The 20,880-nt window shown below is 44.6% G+C and overlaps 2 protein-coding genes across 7 annotated transcripts in view; one reads left to right on the top strand and one right to left on the bottom strand.

The window, feature by feature from the left end:
• Positions 1–1,551: 1,551 nt before the first annotated feature.
• Positions 1,552–15,939, bottom strand: GINS1 (GINS complex subunit 1). 6 transcript variants are annotated; one of them, XM_066625466.1, is made up of 7 exons: positions 15,867–15,939; positions 7,248–7,312; positions 6,490–6,585; positions 5,479–5,569; positions 5,022–5,138; positions 4,627–4,701; positions 1,552–2,640 (listed from the first exon to the last, which is right to left on the bottom strand). In XM_066625466.1, exons 1-7 carry the CDS (start codon positions 15,936–15,938, stop codon positions 2,572–2,574), a joined length of 585 nt encoding a protein of 194 aa, XP_066481563.1. In that variant the 5' UTR covers position 15,939; the 3' UTR covers positions 1,552–2,571. The 6 variants fall into 6 exon arrangements, with proteins under 6 accessions (XP_066481563.1, XP_066481555.1, XP_066481580.1 ...); XM_066625458.1 differs by lacking the exon at positions 15,867–15,939 and adding an exon at positions 15,280–15,417; XM_066625483.1 differs by lacking the exon at positions 15,867–15,939 and adding an exon at positions 15,212–15,257 and having other exon boundaries at positions 7,248–7,308.
• Positions 15,940–16,319: 380 nt separating this feature from the next.
• LOC136649098 (lysophosphatidylserine lipase ABHD12-like) overlaps positions 16,320–20,880 on the top strand; it is a 44,914-nt gene continuing 40,353 nt past the window's right edge. The window contains exons 1-2 of the mRNA XM_066625524.1: positions 16,320–16,464; positions 19,933–20,057. Coding sequence (XP_066481621.1) covers positions 16,379–16,464; positions 19,933–20,057 — 211 coding nt within the window. The 5' untranslated portion in view covers positions 16,320–16,378. The remainder of the gene's footprint in view (positions 16,465–19,932; positions 20,058–20,880) is intronic.

The raw sequence follows: 20,880 nt of genomic DNA on the forward strand, positions 1-20,880 counted from the left end.
AGCTGCAAATGATAAGTTATTAAAGCATCATTTTGGCCAACTGCACTGTGAGGTAAAGAGGAGAGAGGTGGTTAGACCACTGCTTAGGGATGACAACTTCATTAGTAATTGGCTAGTATTCTTTGAAGGGTGAAACTTTATTAATAGAAATCAAAGGCCATTGCCATTTCTGGCTCAAAAGCTACTTGTAACACAATCCCCTCCCCTAGAGAGGATACAAAGTAGAACCTGAGCCAAATGGGACTAATATGCTTCAGAGCTCAACACTTAGAAGATAAAAACCTGAGGCTCCTCAGAAAATGAGCCAGTAGGTAAGTTCTTGTTCAAAGTGTACTGTGGGGGCTGATGGTGCATTGTGTGAAGATATAGCTGAATGATGCATGATTGGAAACTGAAATGAAGGCTTCTGAGGTTGTTAGTCAGTTTGAGAAATGTATCTCATGAACACTTTATTCCCTGGTAGCTACTATAGGAATTAGGTCTAAAGAAGCAGGGGTTCACGAGTGTCTTGCTCTTAAGTCTGGAGGCAGGAGGTCTGGTCTAGAGGGTTGAGCCTCCATTTGCCTGAAGATAACATCCGAAGGTCGCCAGTTCGAGGCCACCGTCACCGTGCAACCTTGAAACAGCTGACAAGCTGAGCCGAGCCATTCCATCTGCTCTGAGCGTGGGAGGATGGAGGCCAGAATGTGCGGCCAGATCAAGAAAGAAACACCTGAATATTGTGGCTTCTTGAAAGATAGAAACCTTCTTTCAAATTGTAAAAATCCCTACGGGGATTTAAAAATTGCCTGCCTATGTAAACCGCCTTGAATAAAGTCTAAGGAGAAATCTGAGGACCAAGAAAGACGGTATAGAAATACCTGTATTATTATTATTATTAAGTTTTATCTAGCACAGGGGCCTCCAACCCAGCCCACAGCATGTGTTGTGCTGCCCAGCACAAGGATGTGAGCAGATCAGGGGTGAAGACAGGAGGCTGACTTGTGCAATGATAAGGTTTCACCACTGCTGCACCTGGAAGGATTATCTTAGCACACCAGATCCAGCCTGTGGGCCATAGTTTGGAGGCTCCCTAATCTAGCATAACACAGATTGCTACTGCTGTAGCAACTCCAGCATAGGACTATAAATGGTATTGACCAAATGCTTAGAAAAGTACAGTACTATAGCTACGGCTCTCACTTCCACACTACCTTCTCATTTAAGAAAAACCCCAAACAGTAAAGCTAGCTGCTTTAGGGTAGGGCAAAGATTCCTGCTCTTTAATTAAGTGAACTAATACAGCATAGTGTCAATGACAAATGCATTCCACATCTCCCTGTAGTTGCTAATTCATTAGACTGACCTTCAGCAAACCAGTGTGCCAGCTGTTATGGCTCACCCTGCCAGAAGGTTGGTGCAAGGATCACAATGAAATTAGTATGTGAAGCAGATTATATGCTACCAGTACTACATAAATTCTATCCATATGGCCATCTAGCCAGTTGCAGAACTCATCCTGCATCCTAGCAGATCATCATCCAAATCTGTTGACAGTGTGTAGGTCACTTAAGAATTTTTAACAAATAAATGCTTTAGGAACATTACCCATTTCTATTAACCAGTGCTATTTGTCAACACCACCACAGAGCTGCTATGTAAAAGCTAGCAGAGAAACCAGCAACAGTGGAGGTAACCATAAAAATGTTCATCAAATATAGACATTAAATGCTTTATAATTAAAGTTACATAAGTAATTTACAATTTTATATTAAACAGGAAGATTAGTACAAAGGCCTATGGCTTTAACAGTGTTTCCAATAAGGTTATGCCTGGTTCATTCCCTATTCTTTCATATAAAGAATGTATTGCAGAGATGTGTAGCTGAAGTCCCACAAGGTGTCCAGAGGCAGCAGTCACAGCAGTAAACGTATACATTTTGGGATAACAATATTCTAAGATTTCCCCATCCTCATTTTTTCTTTTGGAGGCACTGCATGAAAGCCATAGTATGGCAGAGCTCAGCACAAGTTGGCCCCCTTAGTCTTAATGGCCAAACTGGGTGACAGCTCTTCCTTGTTTGATGAAGTGGGGAAAAGGGGAATTGTTGGCAATTGGAAAGCCAACAGAAGCTCCAATTGGAGTAGAGAAACTACGATGCAAGTCTCTTGGTCAAGACACTCATATGGCAGCTTCTTCTACTCTCACCCTCAGCCATTGAGAACATCCTTTAAAAGCCCCATGATGACACAGGGGCCTCTAGGCAATGCTTCATTTGTAGCTGAAGGGCCAGATGCAAGAGTAGTGCAAGTCTCTTGGACAACTTGCATCATCCCTGCCTCCCCTAGCATTGGAAAAAAAAGGGATTCAGCAATCAAGTAGGCCCTCAACCAGAGCCTGACCTTGCCTGTTCAAAAGTGTTTATGCAAATAGTTCTAAAAACAGTAACTTCAAGCTTTTCCATGTTTTCCAAAAAAGGAAAGGCATTATGACATGTAATATTAGCAGATTTTACAATAGGGAAAGCACTGTACATTTAGTTGACAGGTACTGCATCAGAAGAGTCCATGGGTAGAATCTTGGAAAAAACGCTTATGGCAAGACATGTTCCAAAATTCCTTGCCTGATTAATTGCTCACATTTCCAGCGTGGTAAAAAATGCTGAGGAAAAGGGAGAAAAAACAGTTTTCCATTTTGAGGCACATATTTAGATTGTCCATTCTTCACAAACTATCTTGTTTCTTGCAATCTGACTTCATTTGTATCATGTGTATCAGAATGGTCTCAAACTCTAGGCCTGGGGTCGGCAACCTGTGTTTTTGGAGCCGCACGTGGCTCTTTCAGCCTTCTGGTGCGGCTCCCAAGAGGGGCTGGAAGCGGGGTGCCTTCCCTGCTGCCGCCCAGCCAGCCCAGCCCCGAGGGCGCCTCTCTCCGGTGCGATGTGCTGCGGGCGCTGGCTGCTGGTGAGTGCGGGGCGACGCCCTCGCCCACAGCAGCTACCTCTAGGCAGGTAGAGGCAGTGGCATTCTCCCGGACCTGCTCTCCGTGCCCCACTGCGAGCAGGTGCCCGCAGGCGCCGCACCTTGCGGGGGACAGCCGGGCACCTCTTCCCTGCGCCCTTCCTTCCTTCGCCCTGGTGGCGGGCCTTCGCTGCTGGTGGCGGGCGCGGGGGGCACTTCGCAGGGTCCCCCGTGGCCAGGCTGAGGGAGGGCGCTGCCAAGCGTCATCGCAGTCGCAGCCCAGGTTTGAGGGGCAGGCGAAGCGCGAGGGATGGTCCCCGCTGGCTGGCTGGCTGGCTGCCTGCAGGTGTCTTGGGCCGGGAAGTGGGGTGGTGGTGGAAAACTGAAGAGGGCTCTGTTAGGATCGTGCGTGAAAAGATGAGGGGGAGCGAGGGAGGGAGGGGAGGTTGATGCAAACGTGGGGCATTTTCTGGGCACACAGAGCCTCCCACCGGAGACCTTATGCTTAAGGATCAAACTTGGGGAGTGTGTGTGTGTGGGGGGAGAATGGGGTGGGCGTACACACTGCGAATGTGGACACGCGTGTACATGATTGGGATGATGTGCTGATGATGCCTGGGAAGGGAGAAAGAGGATCCTACAGAATCTGGTCAAGGGGGGTCTGGGGAAGAGGAAGGGGGGATGGAAGGAAGGGGGAAGAGGCTATAAAAACTACTGCATCCATCCTAGAGTCTCTCTCTTCCCCCCCCCATTCTATTAAAGTAGGGATATGAGAGAGAGAGAGAGAGAGAGAGAGACTGTTTGCAAATGGTTGTGGCCAGGAAGAAGAGAGAAATCCCCCCCCCTTGACCAGGCGTCTGAAAACACAGGACAAGAATGTATGACAAAACTAACTAAAAGCTACAAGAGGGGGCTACATTATAAAAATGGGACCTATAAGAGCATAAAGATAAAAAAAACTATATATGCAGTGTTATCCTCATTTTAGATGTCAAAAGGGTTTTGTGGCTCCCAAGGTTTTATTTTCTCCGGAAAATGGGTCCAAATGGCTCTTTGAATGTTTAAGGTTGCCGACCCCTGCTCTAGGCTAATCTGAATAAAACATTCTTCTGTGGAATGAAAAACGGTAACAATAGCAAACATACACTGATTTTTCAGAAAGATACATGAGTCAGAACTCACTTCTTGCCCACAGAAAATCCATTTCCATTCTGCATGCTCGTGTAACATCTTCAGATATTTGCAAGGGTTGCACTATGAATTCTAGATGAAAAATGCTAGCCTGTTTATAAACAGTTCTTTGTTTCAGACCACTATTAAAAAGTACACAAGCCTTAGTTTTCTATTTACAGATATGACTCCTGTAGTAAAGTACAGAATAAAAAAACAGTATCTGAATCTGCAGCAAATTTGGAAACCACTGCCATATGCAATGACTACACAATACAATAACCCCCTTCCTCAAATATACCATCTGATAAGATAATGAAACTGAACCTAAACAAAAAGGCTCCAGTTTTTTTTCCTTCCTTAAAGCAGCTCCAGATTATTTCCTTCACATATCCCTGCACAGAGCAACATCGAAGATTTAAAGCATAAAGAGAAGCAGAGGGAAAGCACTGCCACTCAAATTCTTTAAACAGGGTATCTGGAGTACAAACTGTGTTTTTTGTCTTATCATAAATACCTGGCTATTCTTCTTCAACAGGATTGTTGTGCCATCATCAATCTCAAATTCTCCATAGTCTTTTAAACACCGAACCTGAACAGAGGAGGAATGGTTATTGCCCTATCTACTGGTTGCAAAACAAAAGTAATGTGAGTATGAGAGTGTGCCTAGAAAATCATTATTTACATATGCCACTGAGGGACGCATTTTTTGTTTTAAGTATAGAAGCTTTAGGCATCCTTAGTACACAAGTAAATTGTTAGTTTAATCAGATTCTTTAAAATGCAACCCTAATATTAAACAATATCTTATTTTTAAAAAAGTTCTCTATGACATCTACAACCAACCACAGTCCCAATAAACATTGGGATTTCTGAAAACAAAAATACAGTATTACATGATTTCATACTTACTTCAATGTACAAACTTTTGGGGGGCTTAATATCCTGTGTTAGGTCCAGCCCTTCCCCTCCACCTAATGATCTCATGTATGTAGCCAAAGACTTTTTATACTGGTTGAACCACTCCATCTGAAATGTAAAAATCCTCTTAAATTATTCCTATAAGTTAAATACTCATTTCAAAGCATGTTCTGTAGCACTGTACTATGGATTCAAGGATTCAACATTTTAAGTTAAAATGTTATACATGCACAGGTTATATATAACAATACTGTAAAGACCCTTATTGGGTCTAGGATAGCCTGCCTATGTAAAACGCCTTGAGTAATATCTGATGAGAAATCTGAGAATGCGAAAGAAGTTATAAATAAATACATATATCAAGTTATTTAATGCTTGTGAATAATATACTATGTTCCAAAGTGTTTCACTACCTCTTGAAACCATACAAATGATAAAATTAGCTTACCTCTTCAACAGACATGTGAAATCGGACCGCATTTGGTAAGACGCTACCATATTCCCATCTAAGTGCACGGATGCGAAGTAAGCGATCGTACCTGAAAAAACAAACATGGTAAAAATTATACAGGGTGAACAAAAAGTAGGTGGACAGTAGGTGGAATAGGGTGAAATGATAGTGTTCATTATAACTATGGCTTTTGTGTTATATTAAATTTTATAACTAAATTTATTTAAATTTAATATTTTTTTCTTTTCAGATAGTTCAGATAACCCATAATGGCAAATAATTTAAATACTGATGCAAGAAAATGTTATCATTTACTGTCCACCTACTTTTTGTTCACCCTGTATATTCACAATATTAAACAGAGGTAATTGAATCTCCAATGCATATTGAAATGTTCATAATTTTATTGTAATCTGATAGTTAAATTCTTAACAGTTTAAATTCTTCCTTTTTAACAGGAAGTTTTTTGTTCTGCTGTTAGGAGACTGCATTGTTCAACTGCTGTGTAAAGAGCACTTGCAGCACCCCCCCCCCCCCGACTTGAGAAAATTGTGCCACAGGGTTGCAGCTCCTTACTAGAGACTCTTGCAACTACATCAACAAGAGGTATCACTGGGAGTTCCATGGCATCTGAAATTTAATCCCAGATATACCTGGATTTTTGGAGGCATGGGACGTTATCAGTACAGCCCTCACATAATCTCATGTACAGATTGGGGTGGGGGACGGGAACAATGATAATGTCCTGTGTAAGGTAGAGTCAGTACTGTGTAAGGGCTGTACAGGTGAATTCTCAAGCAAGAAAATTATGCCTCTTGTTTATGTTCACAAAGCATGATTTGCAGGGCTTAATCATGCAACCAAAGCATTAAAAAAAATTCACATTTAGTAACCTTGAAAAAGATGAGCTCCAGAACTTGATAAATCAGATCCTGGAAAGACAAACAATGATTCTGGAAGTGTTTTTGGTCTCATTTCCAAAGTCAAAGATGAAAATTAGAAACTCACAGGTATGCAACAACACACCGTCGATTTCTCAGCAAAGAACAATGTCGAAACTTGATTGTTGGAATCAATTCAGTGTGTCCTGATTTAGCTTCATTTCTAATAATAAAGGACAGATAAGTTGTATCACATGCACTTTGAAAGCACAAAATGTAAACAGTACATACTATGGTTAAATGCCATGGGGACCCTCTTACTGAATCTCACAGAAATTTTTTTAATGGCTAGCCCATCATTAGATGATCTTATTAGCAGGTGTTTATTTTATTTTGTACTTTGCAGCAGATTCTGTTTTAATTTGTATATTATATATAGTTTGTTACAATACAAGTCTAAAATTCATTTCCCTGTTTTTTGCAGTGACAAATGATCAAAAGTAGTTAAGTCATACGAATTCTACCATTCATGACATTTGCTGAAAATTTATGTTTAAGTACAGGCGGACACTCTAGCTTTCACCTCAATTATTTACATATTTGCTCAGGAATAATTCCTTAATTTCAATTCGTCTCCAAATAAGTGTTAATGACTTTAGTCTTAAAAATTTTCTCCCATTCAGTTTCAACAGTCTCTTTCTTGCTTAAAAACCCATTCTGAGCAATTCATCTTTAACAACCACCTTTTAAGTACTTGCTCATTACTTTTGAATTAGTAAAACTAGTTTCAAGCATTCTCAGTAAAGACTTTCCAACACTGTGACTTTTTAAAAAAGGTTTCTTTGTTTAGAGAGTTTATTTTGCTATTGAGAAAAAACTACTTACACATCAGTCTGATTCTGTTCATATAAGGCTTTCATCTCTTCAAGTACTTGTCTGATCATATCTTCCTGCAACACACAAAGACATCAATGTCATCAAGCACTTTTAATTATATTGTGGTTAATTCTACAAAAAAGCAGAAATTTTTTTTCTATAAAAATTGAAAACAGCCATCCTCCACTCCAAAGGAAATTAAATGCATCCCCAGTCGAGAATCAGCTGTAAAGAAGCTTCCACCAGCATTCCACTTGCTGGATTAGGACCCGTGTGTTTTAATCAGATGCCACGATTTGGCTGTGGCCAAATCCTATCCAATTTTCCAGTGCTGTGCAGCCATGCTGATGAGATATGCACTGCATCCTGCAGTAGGGGAACAGTCAAGGAGCTCTCCTCCAGGTCAGAGAACATTTGTTCCCTTTCCTCAGGGCTGCACTGCTGTTGCACCAGCACAGGAAAGTTGGATAGGATTGGGCCCTGTACATGCTGCCTACCAGCATCTCACTGCTTTCAATGGGATTTACATTTGGATACACATCCTAATCCACATTTTGGCACAACTAGTTGCGCAAAACTGTATAAATCCTTTCTCTCTCCTCTCCTTTTCTTTTTTAAAACACACCACCACATGATTTGCGTTCAGGAAGAAAGTATTTAAGCTACAGATATGTTCAGCTTGCTGTATCATCTCCAAATTGCTGAACATCTCCCTTTAAAAATGACCAGGTTTTATGGCATCTTAATAATGAATAAGTTTATTATAACATAAGTTTATGGAAGAGTCCACTTCATCAGTTTTCTAATCAATGAAAGCTTATGCCACACGTTGGCATCCTTCAGTCTCGGAAGACTATGGTGTCACGCTCTGAATGGTGGTCCTGGAACAGAGTGTCCTCTCCAGTGCGTGAAGCTTGGGTAAAGTAGGTATGGAGGACAGGCTGTTACCCATGCAGCAAATCCCCCCTCTCCACGTCGCTGAAATGGTCCAATGGAAAAGCAGAGGCCAATACGGTTGGTTCCAGCGGCGTCGCAGGAGCTGCCAGAACGTGACTGTGTTCAGCCATGAACTGCCTCAGGGACTCCGGCTCCGGATTTTGCCTCGAGGTTGACTCCTGAAGCCTTTTCCATAACTGGATGTAGCCACAAGGCAGTGGCGGTTTGGGATCAGAGTTTTCCTTTTCTCAGATGAGCTGCCTTCCCAGGCTGACGAGTCCCATCTACCCGGTGGCTGTTTAGTCGCCTCTTACGACAAGTACAGCCAAACTGAGGGCCTATGCCACAGGAGTCTGTTTTTGCTGCAGTGGATTAACCTACCGTAGCTACCTGTATTGGAATTGCGGAAGATATTACCGAGGAGATAGGGTGTGGTGTCCACAGTGCCCCTTGCTCTAAGTGAATGCAGGATTAAGGCCCAGGTGGTAGCTGGAGGTGTGCTGCACAGCTGCAGCCACTAGAGGCTAAAGGAGATCCCTCAGGATATAAGGAGCACCTGAGATAGAAAGGATGGTGGGTGATAGGAATGCAGGTTGGAGGTAGGAGACTGACTGACTTGGTTTATGGAATTGGGAAAGACTGGATTGTGATTGGACTTTGGCTTTGGACTTTGATTTGGATACCCTGACGGATTGGACTGACCTACCTGGAACCTGACCATTGGACTGGAACTTGGCTTATTGGCAACTCTGATTGGACTGGCTTGCAAGGCCCAGTGGCTTGGGATTTGGCAAAACAATTGGTACCAGGAGTGGGGTACAAGCCCAAGGCAAGTAGTATCCCCTTGTCTAACAAGAGAGCAAGCAAATGGATCTCTGGCAGATCTGGGAGGCCCTGGACCTTGCTATATGGAAAGCAAATGCTCCTGTCCTATTATGGAATGTCTGGGCTACTTTGAGCATTCTTTGGACCATTTTCCAGATGGTGCAGTATATGGGAGGACTCATTAAATATGGCATCCTTTCCCTGAAAAGGCTCAGGGGGTCAGGTGGGGAGGATGTGGAGAAGAGAATTCTGAGAGAGGAAGTTGCCAAGTTAAAAGGGCTAATTTGCATTGAAAGAGAGAAAAATCTCACATATGTGAAGGCCTTTGCAAATGCCCACAAAGATATAAAGGCTGCAGAGAGCCTGTATAAGGCACAGGCAGGACGCCTGGTTGAACTGAAGTGCCGGTCTGGACTAGAGATAAAGGGGTGGGGCTGCAGGAGCAGCAAAGAGGGCCTCTTTGACTCTTTTCAGGCTGGCAGATTGGGAAGCACTGTGTTTGTTGCCAATTTGAAGTACAAAGTTGGCTGGAAGAAACTGAAGGATGTGTTCAGCATGGCCGGTGTGGTTGTCCGTGCAGACATTTTTAAAGACAAAGATGGCAGAAGTCGAGGGATTGGCACTGTGACTTTTGAGCAAGTAATTGAAGCTGTCCAGGCCATCTCCATGTTCAATGGACAGTTGCTGTTTGGTAGACAGATGCATGTGAAGATGGATGAACGAGCCTTACCAAACAGAGACTGCTCTCCTCCAGAGCAACCCCAGCAGCTTCCTCATGGACTTGGGGGCATTGGTATGGGGCTGGGACCAGGAGGGAGACCTATTAATGCAAACAACTTGACCAAGGGCCTGGAGATAGGCAACTTGGGACCTGGAACAACGGGTATGAAAGGCTTGGATTTTAGGATGAACAAAATGGGAGGAATGGAAGGCCCTTTCCATGGCATGGAGAGTTTGGGCCATTATCCTCCTAGAATGGGGCTTGGCAGGATGAATAAAATGGGCTTTGCTGCTGGAGGGGGGTTTGAAAGAGACTCCCCAAGAAATGGAATGGGAATGCCTCATAGTTTTGGGGATGCCCGAGAGAGGGGAACAGATGGAAGTGGAGGAGCCAGCATGCCTGCAATTAATAGGATGGCCTCTGGACTTAACTGCAGGACCACTGGGATTGATAAGCTGCCCTCTGGGATGGGGCATGGAATAGACCAAATGGGCACCAGGATGGATTGGACTGTATGGGAGCTTCAGCAACCGGTATGGAAAAGATGAAACAGACCAAGGGGTGGATGGTCCAAGAAAAAAGAGCAATTGATCAAGGGAACCACTGTGACACCAAGGGGTGGATTGTATTGGAATTGCGGAAGATATTACCGAGGAGATGGGGTGTGGTGTCCACAGTGCCCCTTGCTCTAAGTGAATGCAGGATTAAGGCCCAGGTGGTAGCTGGAGGTGTGCTGCACAGCTGCAGCCACTAGAGGCTAAAGGAGATCCCTCAGGATATAAGGAGCACCTGAGATAGAAAGGATGGTGGGTGATAGGAATGCAGGTTGGAGGTAGGAGACTGACTGACTTGGTTTATGGAATTGGGAAAGACTGGATTGTGATTGGACTTTGGCTTTGGACTTTGATTTGGATACCCTGACGGATTGGACTGACCTACCTGGAACCTGACCATTGGACTGGAACTTGGCTTATTGGCAACTCTGATTGGACTGGCTTGCAAGGCCCAGTGGCTTGGGATTTGGCAAAACACTACCCCTCTGGAAGTTATCTTTTAAAATGATCATTTTTTACTCCTTAAAGGAAATAAGATCATTTTTTACTCCTTAAAGGAACTATTTACTCCTTAAAGGGAAGTAGTCCCTTCCTCTCTACTCCCTATTCACTCATTTGACAGCCAATGCAGGCTGGCAAACATTCATTGTAATTTTAAAAGAACTTCATTGATATCTGGTTATTTCCACAACAGCTCCAGCTCTACCATTTTTAGCTTCAAACAGCAAACAAGTACTGTACTACAACACACCATGCCAGAGTTACTGAAAATCATTTTTGTGGCAAAACTAAGAAGTTGCCTAGCTAGAATACAAATAAGCTGCAACCCTCTGGTGCTTTTTAATGTAATTGCTTTGTTTAGAGGCTTGATGCTAGGTTGGCAATCAATTATGTATGCCTGGAGGAAAAATCCTGCATGAAACATTAAACATAGCTCTGCAGAAAACAGTGTGTGTCACCTGACCATGTGAGAGTTGAGTTTTTAATGCAGCAGTGCAAGTTCAGGAACCCTATCTGAAAAATTAACATATCATTCACTTTTCCAAGGCTTTGGTCAAACTAGATTTCTTTCACTGTATGTGGTACCCTTTTGTTTCTTGTGCCAGTGGAAATTCCTCCCCTAGATCACCCAAATCACAGATAATCTGGGAATGATCTTATTGACTAGTAAGCCTGTTGTGTCTTAAAGTCAAACAGAGAGAGAACAATTTTCTGTTTCAATCTCTGATCATTACCAACAATTATTTTTCTTATCTCTTCTCTTGTGCAGAATGTAGTGACCTGTGTGATCATGAAAGCCCAGTTGGACTCAGTCCAACTGCTGCTCCTATGACTGCACTGGCTGCTACTTCAATTCCAGGCACAATTCAAGGTAGTGGTTTTGACCTATAAAGCTCTTCATGGTTCAGAGATGGGTATCTAAGGGACCACCTTCTCTCATATGAGGTCAGCTAGGGCCATCATTATGGCAGTGCCACAGTTATGAAACTCCCTCCTCTTCGAACTAAGAATTTCAGCCTCCTGGTCTGCCTTTCAGTGAGGTGTTAAAACTTTCTTATTTCAATTTGTGTTTAATTTGCTGTTGAGAATTGTTTTGGTTCGTTCTGTTTTACCCTTGTGGTTCCACTTTATACTTCTGCATTCTGTTTCTTGAAGGAAGAAACATATATTGTGCTGCTCAGTTGCACTTTTTTTTGTTGACAACCTTCAGTCTCGAAAGACTATGGTATCGTGCTCTGAAAGGTGGTTCTGGAACAGCGTCTAGTGTGGCTGAAAAGGCCAATTTGAGAGTGACAATCCCTTCCACACTGGGAGCAAGTGCAGTCTGTCCCTGGTCTGTCTCCCTGGCTATGGGCCTTCCTTCTTTGCCTCTTAGTCTCAGACTGTTGGCCAAGTGTCTCTTCAAACTGGGAAAGGCCATGCTGCACTGCCTGCCTCCAAGCAGGCCGCTTTTGGACTGATGATCAGCCTGAAGAAAACACAGGTCATGGTTCAGGATGTGGACTCACCTCCCTGCATTACAATCTCTGCACATGAAGTGGAGGTTGTCCATGACTTTGTGTACCTTGGCTCAACGATCTCCGACACTCTTGCACTTTTTATTTTGCTGCTTTTATGGCATATATTGTATTTACTTTAAGTATTTTTATATTGTATGCACTTTGGATGCCCTTGGTTATAAGGCAATCCTTAAATAAATAAAATCTTGGTTTTGTTTCTGTAGTGTGTATTTGACATTGCGATATTGTCAGAATCATGAAAATTGTTCTCTACTTCGGCCAGAGAGGTTTCTGTAGGAGCTAAAGGTAGATCAAGATGATACAATAAACAGACATCAAACCATTCTCAGCTTCTATCTTCACCCTATGGGTACATCAGCACTACAGTTTTGGAACAGGTAGCTTGCAGATATGCTTATGCAGTTGGATAGGATGCATATTGGTTAATTTTCAGCTATAGTAGTACTTCAATTGTTCAAAGTAATTTTCTTCTACAAGAAACCAGTCTTTGGAAAGTAATTGGAAATCAGGAGAGAGAAACAACAGCAGTTCCTTTGTGCCACACTGGAAATAAAACAGATTTAAGTGGCAGTTAAGTAAATATGCAGCCAAATCCCACATATATTCCCTCAAAAGTAAGTCCTCCTGAGATCTAAGGACCTTATTCTCAATTAAGAGCACAATCCTAACCAACTTTCCAGCACCCAGGTAAGGGCAATACAGCACCGAGGTAAGGAACAAACATTCCCTTCCCTTGAGGAGGCCTCTGTGATTGCCACTCAAATGCAGGATCCAGCACATGCTCCACTGGCACAGCTATGCAAGTGCTGGAAAGTTGGTTAGGATTGGGCCCTAAATGTGCAAAAGACTGCAGCCTTAAGTAGCTGAAAATTTCTGACTATGAGAGTAAGTGGCCAGTGAGATAAACTGCTGGAGCAGGTGGTTCAATTTCCATCAATGTCAGGTTTTAAGATAAGCACTTTTCAAGGATTGTTGAGACCTTAAGATTTCCTGCTTCACACCAAGAGATTACACCAGATGAAAAGGTCTCAGACACTATCCTGGTGAGCAGGTCTACCTGAGTGAAGGAGGAGGGAAAGCCAGTCTTTGTAAAGCCTCTCTGTACATAAAGAAAGAGCAAAGTAAACACATACAGTTTACCTGACAGCTCCCACACCAATCAAGAAGATTAAAAAAACCAGAAGCAGAACCACACATGCCTGGTGTGTTTTAAATGTTGTACAACAGGCACATGTTAAAGAGACAAAGATCTTGTGTAAATTAAGACTTTGTTCCTGAAACCCTCATATTACTAATGGATGTTAACTGACTAGGTGGGTGCACGGGTCAGATACATGCCCAGGTAGCAGAGTAAGAAGAAAGGATCAACATTCCACCTGCTCTTTCATTCAAGATAAAAATGTGCTTATGTTTTAAAGCAGGGGTGTCCAAAGTTTTTGGCAGGAGGGCCACATTGTCTCTCTGACACTGTGCCGGAGGCTGGGGAAAAAAAGAATTAATTTACATTTCAAATTTAAATAAATTTACATACGTTTACATAAATGAATATATTAAAGATGAACTTATGAATGAATGAAGGTCTGGCAATAGCTCAAGGCCTATAAAAGGCATTGCACAAAGCAAGACCAGCCTTTCCTTTGTTACTGCTACTGCATCACAGATGTGAAACAGCAAGCAGTGGAAGGAGCCCACAGCTCACCGAGAGGTCAAACAGTTGCCCTCACACTGAGAGCAGTTGCATCGGGCCGGTGTGGGCTCCAACAAATCACCGGAGGGCCAGAGGCTCCTTGGAGACTGGGAGTTTCCTGAGGGCCGCATTGAGAGGCCTCAAGGGCCACAAGTGGCCCCAGGGCTGGGGTTTGGGCACCCCTGTTTTAAAGTGCAGTGCTTGTGTTATTGGGAAAAAGAAAAAACACATGCTTGTTCCATCACAACACTGACAACTCACTGTTTGGGTCAAATATATAGTGCGTGTTATGTATTTTATCCATGTATTTTATCTTTCAATTGTTTTAACTGTTTTGTATTTTTAATCTTTATCTGCTATTTTGTATTTTTAACCTTATTGTTAGCCACCTTGGGTGCCCTTTGGGGAGAAAAGTGGAATATAAATCGAATAAATAAATATACAAGAGCCCCACTAGATCAGGCCAAAGGCCCATCTAGTCCAGCTTGCTGTAGCTCACAGTAGCTCACCAGATGACTCAAGGAGCTCCCAAGACAAGAGACCTGCATCCTGGTGCCCTCCCTTGCATCTGGCACTCCGAGGCAGCCTAGCTCCAAAATCAGGTGGCTGCACATACCCATCACAGCTTGTAACCTGTGATGAATGTTTCCTCCAGAAATTTGTCCAATCCTCTTTTAAAGGCATCCAGGCCAGATGCCATCACATCAGGTGGCAAGGAGTTCCACAGGCGAATAATATGCCTTACAAAGGATGAAAGAGAGATACTTATTACATCAAAGACTTACACTACAATGATCAATCTATTCAAAGCATGCATTTTAGCAAGAGCCACAGAGTAGAGCTCTAGTCTAGACTGCTGAGTGGTGAGGATTGCTAAGGTAAGTAAAACTGAAGGGACTGGCCTGACTAAGCTGGGCTAAATGGCCCAGCCACTGTGTGGTTCTCCCGTGGAGACATTCCTACTCAGAAGTAAGCTCCACTGAACTCAATGGGACTTACCCCTGGGTAAGTGCACACAGAGGTGCAGACTAACAGCTCAATTCTATCACACTTTCCGGGGAGTAAGCCCCACTGACTCTAATGGGACTGACTTCTGAGTAGACAGGCATAGGCTTGGCTCTGAGGCTGCCATCCTAGCCACACTTTCCTGGGAGTAAACCCCACTGACTCTAGTGGGACTGACTTCTGAGCAGACAGGCACAGGACTGGGCTCTTGGTCAAGCTCCTACCTAGTCCCTCCTCCCCCCCTCAGGCCAGCCCGACTAGAGAGTGCGGAAGGACCTTCGCCAAGCCTCACGTTGAAGGAAGGGAGCTGCCCGTCGCTGGCACGGTGAAGTTCCCGGATGAGCTCGGCCGCTTTCTCGCCGAACATGGTGACCAGAGCCCCCACAGCCGCCCTGACGGCACCCGAGACTACACAAAGCAGCCGGTCGTCCTTGGCGCGCACGACCGAAAGCCCGCCTCCAAGCCGCTCTCGGCCAATAAGAAGCCGGGGAAGAGTAGCCCCGTCCCTTCCCTCTTTCGGGTTCTGCTCTCCTGACGGAAGCGGAGAAGGGACAAATGTTATGTGTTGTCGCAAGGGCCTGGAGTGCAGTTCAGGGACACGCCGCATGACCCAGCGAGCAAAGGCTTCTCTTCTGAGGCACTCGCTGGCTCATCGCGTGGGGTTAGAGACGAACAGCCCAATTCTGTGCGTGTCTACTCAGAATCCCCTTGTGTTCAACAGGACTTACTCCTGGAAAGCGAGCCCCATTGACTTACTTACATTGACTTAGTAAGCCCCATTACTTACCTGGGAGTAAGCCCATTGACTGTAATGAGACTTCCTTCTGAGTAGGCATGCCTAGGATTGGGTTCTAAGGCTGCCATCCTATCCACACTCACCTGGGAGTAAGCCCCACCGAACACAATGGGACTTATTTCTGAGTAGACACGCATAGTCTTGCGCTGTGCCATCGCGCTACATTCTCACGACTCCACGTGTTTCAGCTGAACGTGTGAAAAACAGGCCCTTTGGGGGAGGGGGAAACGTCCACTTTTTCACCAGACATTCCAGGTCGGTGAAACACATTTTCAGTGTGGCTCAGTTCAGTGATTTCTGCAGGCTCACCTTGGGGGGAAAAATCTCAACTCTCACGATTTTATAGTGGAAAAAGGTGCCCCCGCCATGAAATCCACGGGTCCCAAACTCAGCTCTTGATAGGTGCACCTTTGCCCTGGGCTCTGCAAGCGCAGCAAGAGCCGCCCCGCCCCTCAGCAGCGGCGGGCTCCGATTGGCGGCTGGTGAGCGCCCCTTTGGCTGCAGCCCCGTGGCTGGTGAAGCGCTGCGGACGGGACGGGACGGACTGAGCTGAGGCGGCTTTCCTCTGGCGAGCGGAGCTGGTGCCGCCGCCGGGATGAGAAGGAGGAACGAGCCCGTCGCCAAGTCGGCTCCTGCTGCGGCTGCCGCACCGGACCCAGGCGCGGAGCCAGCGCCGGACAGGTGAGGCTCCCGGGCGCCCCGTCGTTCCTGCGCTGCGAGGAATGACGGTCGCCTTCGCCGGCAAATGGGTGTGGGTGGTCCGCTGGTAGGAGACCCTCTGACTGCGAAGTGACCTGGTGTGCTGTGTGCTGGGGTGCTACATGTGGTGTGCTATATGCTGGGTGCTATACGTTGCTCAAGGCTCACGTGGGTGCAAGTGCACTAGAGGCAGGCTGCATTTACGGTGCAAATATGTAGCCCTATTTGGGCTGAGAATTTGGTCGTGAGAGTGGGCGATGGCCGGATCCCAAAGGATCTCCTCTGTGGAGAACTCGTGCAAGGAAAGCGCCCTACAGGTAGACCACAGCTGCGATACAAGGACATCTGCAAGAGGGATCTGAAGGCCTTAGGAGTGGACCTCAACAAGTGGGAAACCCTGGCCTCTGAGCGGCCCGCTTGGAGGCAGGCTGTGCAGCATGGCCTTTCCCAGTTTGAAGAGACACTTGGCCAACAGTCTGAGGCAAAGAGGCAAAGAAAGAAGGCCCATAGCCAGGGAGACAGACCAGGGACAGACTGCACTTGCTCCCGGTGCGGAAGGGATTGTCACTCCCGAATCGGCCTTTTCAGCCACACTAGACGCTGTGCCAGAACCACCATTCAGAGCGCGATACTATAGTCTCTCGAGACTGAAGGATGCCAGTGGTCATTTGGGCTGCCATCTCATGCACACTTATATAGAAATAAATGCCATTGATGCCTGCCTCTGAGTAAGCACGGAATTGTCCTGTGGGAGGTTTTGATTCTGAAGATCTGGGGTTAGACCTGAGCCCTACACCACAATATTAGCAGCAAACACAGGAACACATTTTTAACAAAGTGTCGTCTACAGCAGTGGTTCTCACACATTTAGCACTGGGACTCACTTTTTAGAATGAGAATTTGTCAGGACCCACTGGAAGTGATGTCATGACCAGAAGTGACATCATGAAGCAGAACATTTTTTAACAATCCTTCCCACACTTACCTAGGAGTAAGTCCCATTTGCTATCATTGATAAAAGAATATGCATAGTAGCTTGTTAAAACTACAGGTCTATAACATTTCCCCAAATGCAGTCACATACCAAGGGAGCATCAAGTCTAATATATTCAAAATAAAATATTGAAGTGAATGGGGACCCACCTGAAATTGGCTCGTGACCCACCTAGTGGGTCCCGACCCACAGTTTAAGAAACATTGCTCTAGAGGGAGGAACAGGGGCAATGTAGGGGCCATGATTTTCCAGGGAGAGGAACTGGCAAGTAGGAATTCTCCAAGATCAATAGGAAGAGTTGAGTGTATGTTCTGATACCAGTTGTGACTGTGTGCCACCATCACCACTAAGTTACTGAGAGCCTAATCCTATCCAATTTCCCAGTGCTGGTGCAGCCATGCCAATGGGGTGTGTGCTGTGTCCTTTGGTGGGGAGGCAGTCACAGAGGCCTCCTAAAGGTAAGGTAACACTTGTTCCCTTACCTCAGGGCTGCATTGCAGCTGAACCAGTGCTGGAAAGTTGGATAGGATTGGGCCTCATTGATCTCAGTGGGACTTACTTTTGAGTAGACATGCATAGCTTGCGCTGTGTGTTATTAAACATACAAAAATCCCCTATCTACTTCTAGAACACAAATATTTGTTCTTAACACACTGTACTTTGAAACTGGGGGCAGGATCAAGCATGGGGTAAGGTCTGGAGTTCATATTTACAATTTTACCTCAGGCAATTGAAAGTCTGGAATGTTGGCATTCTTGGAAGACTATGGTATCGAGCTCTGAACAGTGGTTCTGGAACAGAGTGTCCTCTACAGTGTGCGAAGCTGGGTAGAGTAGATATGGAGGATAGACTGTTACCCATGCAGCAAATCTCCCCTCTCCACATCGCTGAAATGGTCCAATGGAAAGACAGAAGCCAATACGGTTGGTTCCAGCGGCGTCGCAGGAGTTGCCAGAACGTGACTATGTTCAGCCATGAACTGCCTCAGAGACTCCAGCTCCGGATTTTGCCTCAAGGTTGACTCATGAAGCCTTTTCCATAAGTGGATGTAGCCACAAGGCAGTGGAGGTTTGGGATCAGAGTTTTCCTTCTCTCAGATGAGCTACCTTCCCAGGTTAACGAGTCCCATCTACCCGGTGGCTGTTTAGTCGCCTCTTACGACAAGTACAGCCAAACTGAGGGCCTATTATCCCCAGCCCCCAGGGGTAATAACCTGAAATAAGGTTAAGTCTGGAATAAGGTAATAAGTCTGGAATAACTTCAAGGTAATATCACAACAGTGCATGTGATACTGCTTTTTAAAATTGCCTTGTTTTAGAAGTGAATTAAAGTCTAGGAGTATCAAGATAAAGATAAATATGGAAGTGAACACAAACAATCCTGTTGCTACTTCTTTTTAGCTAAGGTCTTCGGAAGAGCCAAGCAGAGCTGGTGGAAATGAAAGTAGGCCCTTATTAGTCATCCCATAGACATCTAATAATTTGTAAGAATGAGACTCTAGGACACCTATCAGCTGGGGGTAGAAGGGCTTTCCCAGCCCTTCCACCCCCAGAATGTAGAAGTAAAGATAGGAATTCCTGCTCTTGAAGCTATATTTTTTCTCTGTCCTTGAGACAGAAATGCAGTTGAGATCCTCTTTGCTGCATGAAGGATTCCTTGAATGGCAAGGAAATGCCCCACTGCTGAAAGGAGTAGCTTGAGCACTGGGAATATTGCATCCCTGCATCATAAGCAAATGCAGTCTAAAGTTTCTCAGACACACCACTTTCATGCCCTTCTCTCCTATACATGACAAGTAAAGGGTGGTGATAGCTGCCCTTTAATGCAGCGATGACAGTGAGGCACAATGCCAAACTGGTTTGTTATGTTTGAATGTATACCAACATACAAACCATGGTTTATGAGAGGCTGCCAAACCAGGATAGCAAAGTCCATTTTGGAGCTGGTTTGCAGGCTACAATTTGTGCCGTGTTCTGCTGTTAAATGTCAAGCAGTGCAATCCTATGTATGTCTGCTCAGAAGTCCCACTGTGTTCAATGGAGCTTACTCCCAGGAAAATGTGCATAGGATTGCAGCCTAAACTGGCAAACCATGAGAAATCACAGCTGTGGCTGATGCTCAGACAAGGCTTCCAAAGCTGCTTACATGAAACTAGTCTGTGGGGAATCATTGTAACAGAAAAGTGCTCAGTGTATTGGGTTGCACCTCTCCCCCTTGCAGGGCAGTGGTTGAGGTAGGAGCTAAGTCAGCATGCATGAAGGTGATTGTGTGTTGGCTTTCATTTTTTTCCTACTTCTCCTTATGAAGACCTTGTGAAGCTGAGTAAAGACAAGCAGCTCTAAATAACAGGTAGACAGTACCTACCATTGATTTGACTGAGCTTAGGTTAGAGCTTGTGTGACAAATGTCTTGAGTGTAGCATGATTTTTATGCATTTTTGCTGTCCTCTTTTACAGGAGACATGAAATGTGGTGTCGATTTTGGAAGCTAGTAATCTGGTTGCTGGGAGTGTACATAGCCATTCCATTTCTACTAAAACTTTTTCCTGCTATTCCTACATGTCTCTTTGTCCTTAATAATGGTAAGATCTCTCACTCACATACACCCATCCACCATATCTATATATTTGTAGCCCGCTTTGAAAAGCATGGGGCTAGGACTAAGGAGTTCCTGGACTGTTTTCTATTGTTGCAAGTCCCCTAGGCTAGGGATCATTTTCATCAAAAGGTGGGCTATTGGTAGATAAATGTTGAGAGCTGCTTTGAGCACTTGTCTTGCTGGAGGGAGAAGTGGGGGATACAAATATCTTAAATTTAAAAAATGCAATATGTTAAATGTACGCTTACTAACTTTGTGTTTAAGGGATGTTTAGCCATTATTGTGACATACTAACTGGGAAGCAGCACTGAGCGGTTGAAACATAAACAGAAGACAGTTATGTCATTCAATCAAAAAATTATTAAGGAGACTAATCATAAAGAAGAAAAATAGAAAAAAGTAAACATTCCAAGGCAATACAAACAATAACAATTTGGCAAATTTAGTTAAATAAAACCAAAGGCCCACATTGCAATGATAGCTAGCGCTCTCTCTCTCTCTCTCTCTCTCTCTCTCTCTCTCTCTCTCTCTCTGTTCAAGTCTTGTAAATGTAAGAGTCGGGAGCCAATGTAAGAGTCGGGAGCATAAGCAAACCTAGTGGCGAGGCAGACTAGGATAGCAAAGAAGGTCTCATTTCATCATGCAAAACTGACACCCCAAATCAAGAAAAAAGAGAATTGAAAAGGAAGAAAATGAACAGAGTGTCACCAAGTATAGTTCCCAAGATACTATCAGACATGTTACCAAAACAAACAGATCATTCAATCAATCAACCTGTGCACGCTGCAGAATTTTGTCCCCAAACA

Source organism: Tiliqua scincoides, chromosome 1 (genome assembly GCF_035046505.1).
Source record: "Tiliqua scincoides isolate rTilSci1 chromosome 1, rTilSci1.hap2, whole genome shotgun sequence".
NCBI classification, from domain to species: domain Eukaryota; kingdom Metazoa; phylum Chordata; class Lepidosauria; order Squamata; family Scincidae; genus Tiliqua; species Tiliqua scincoides.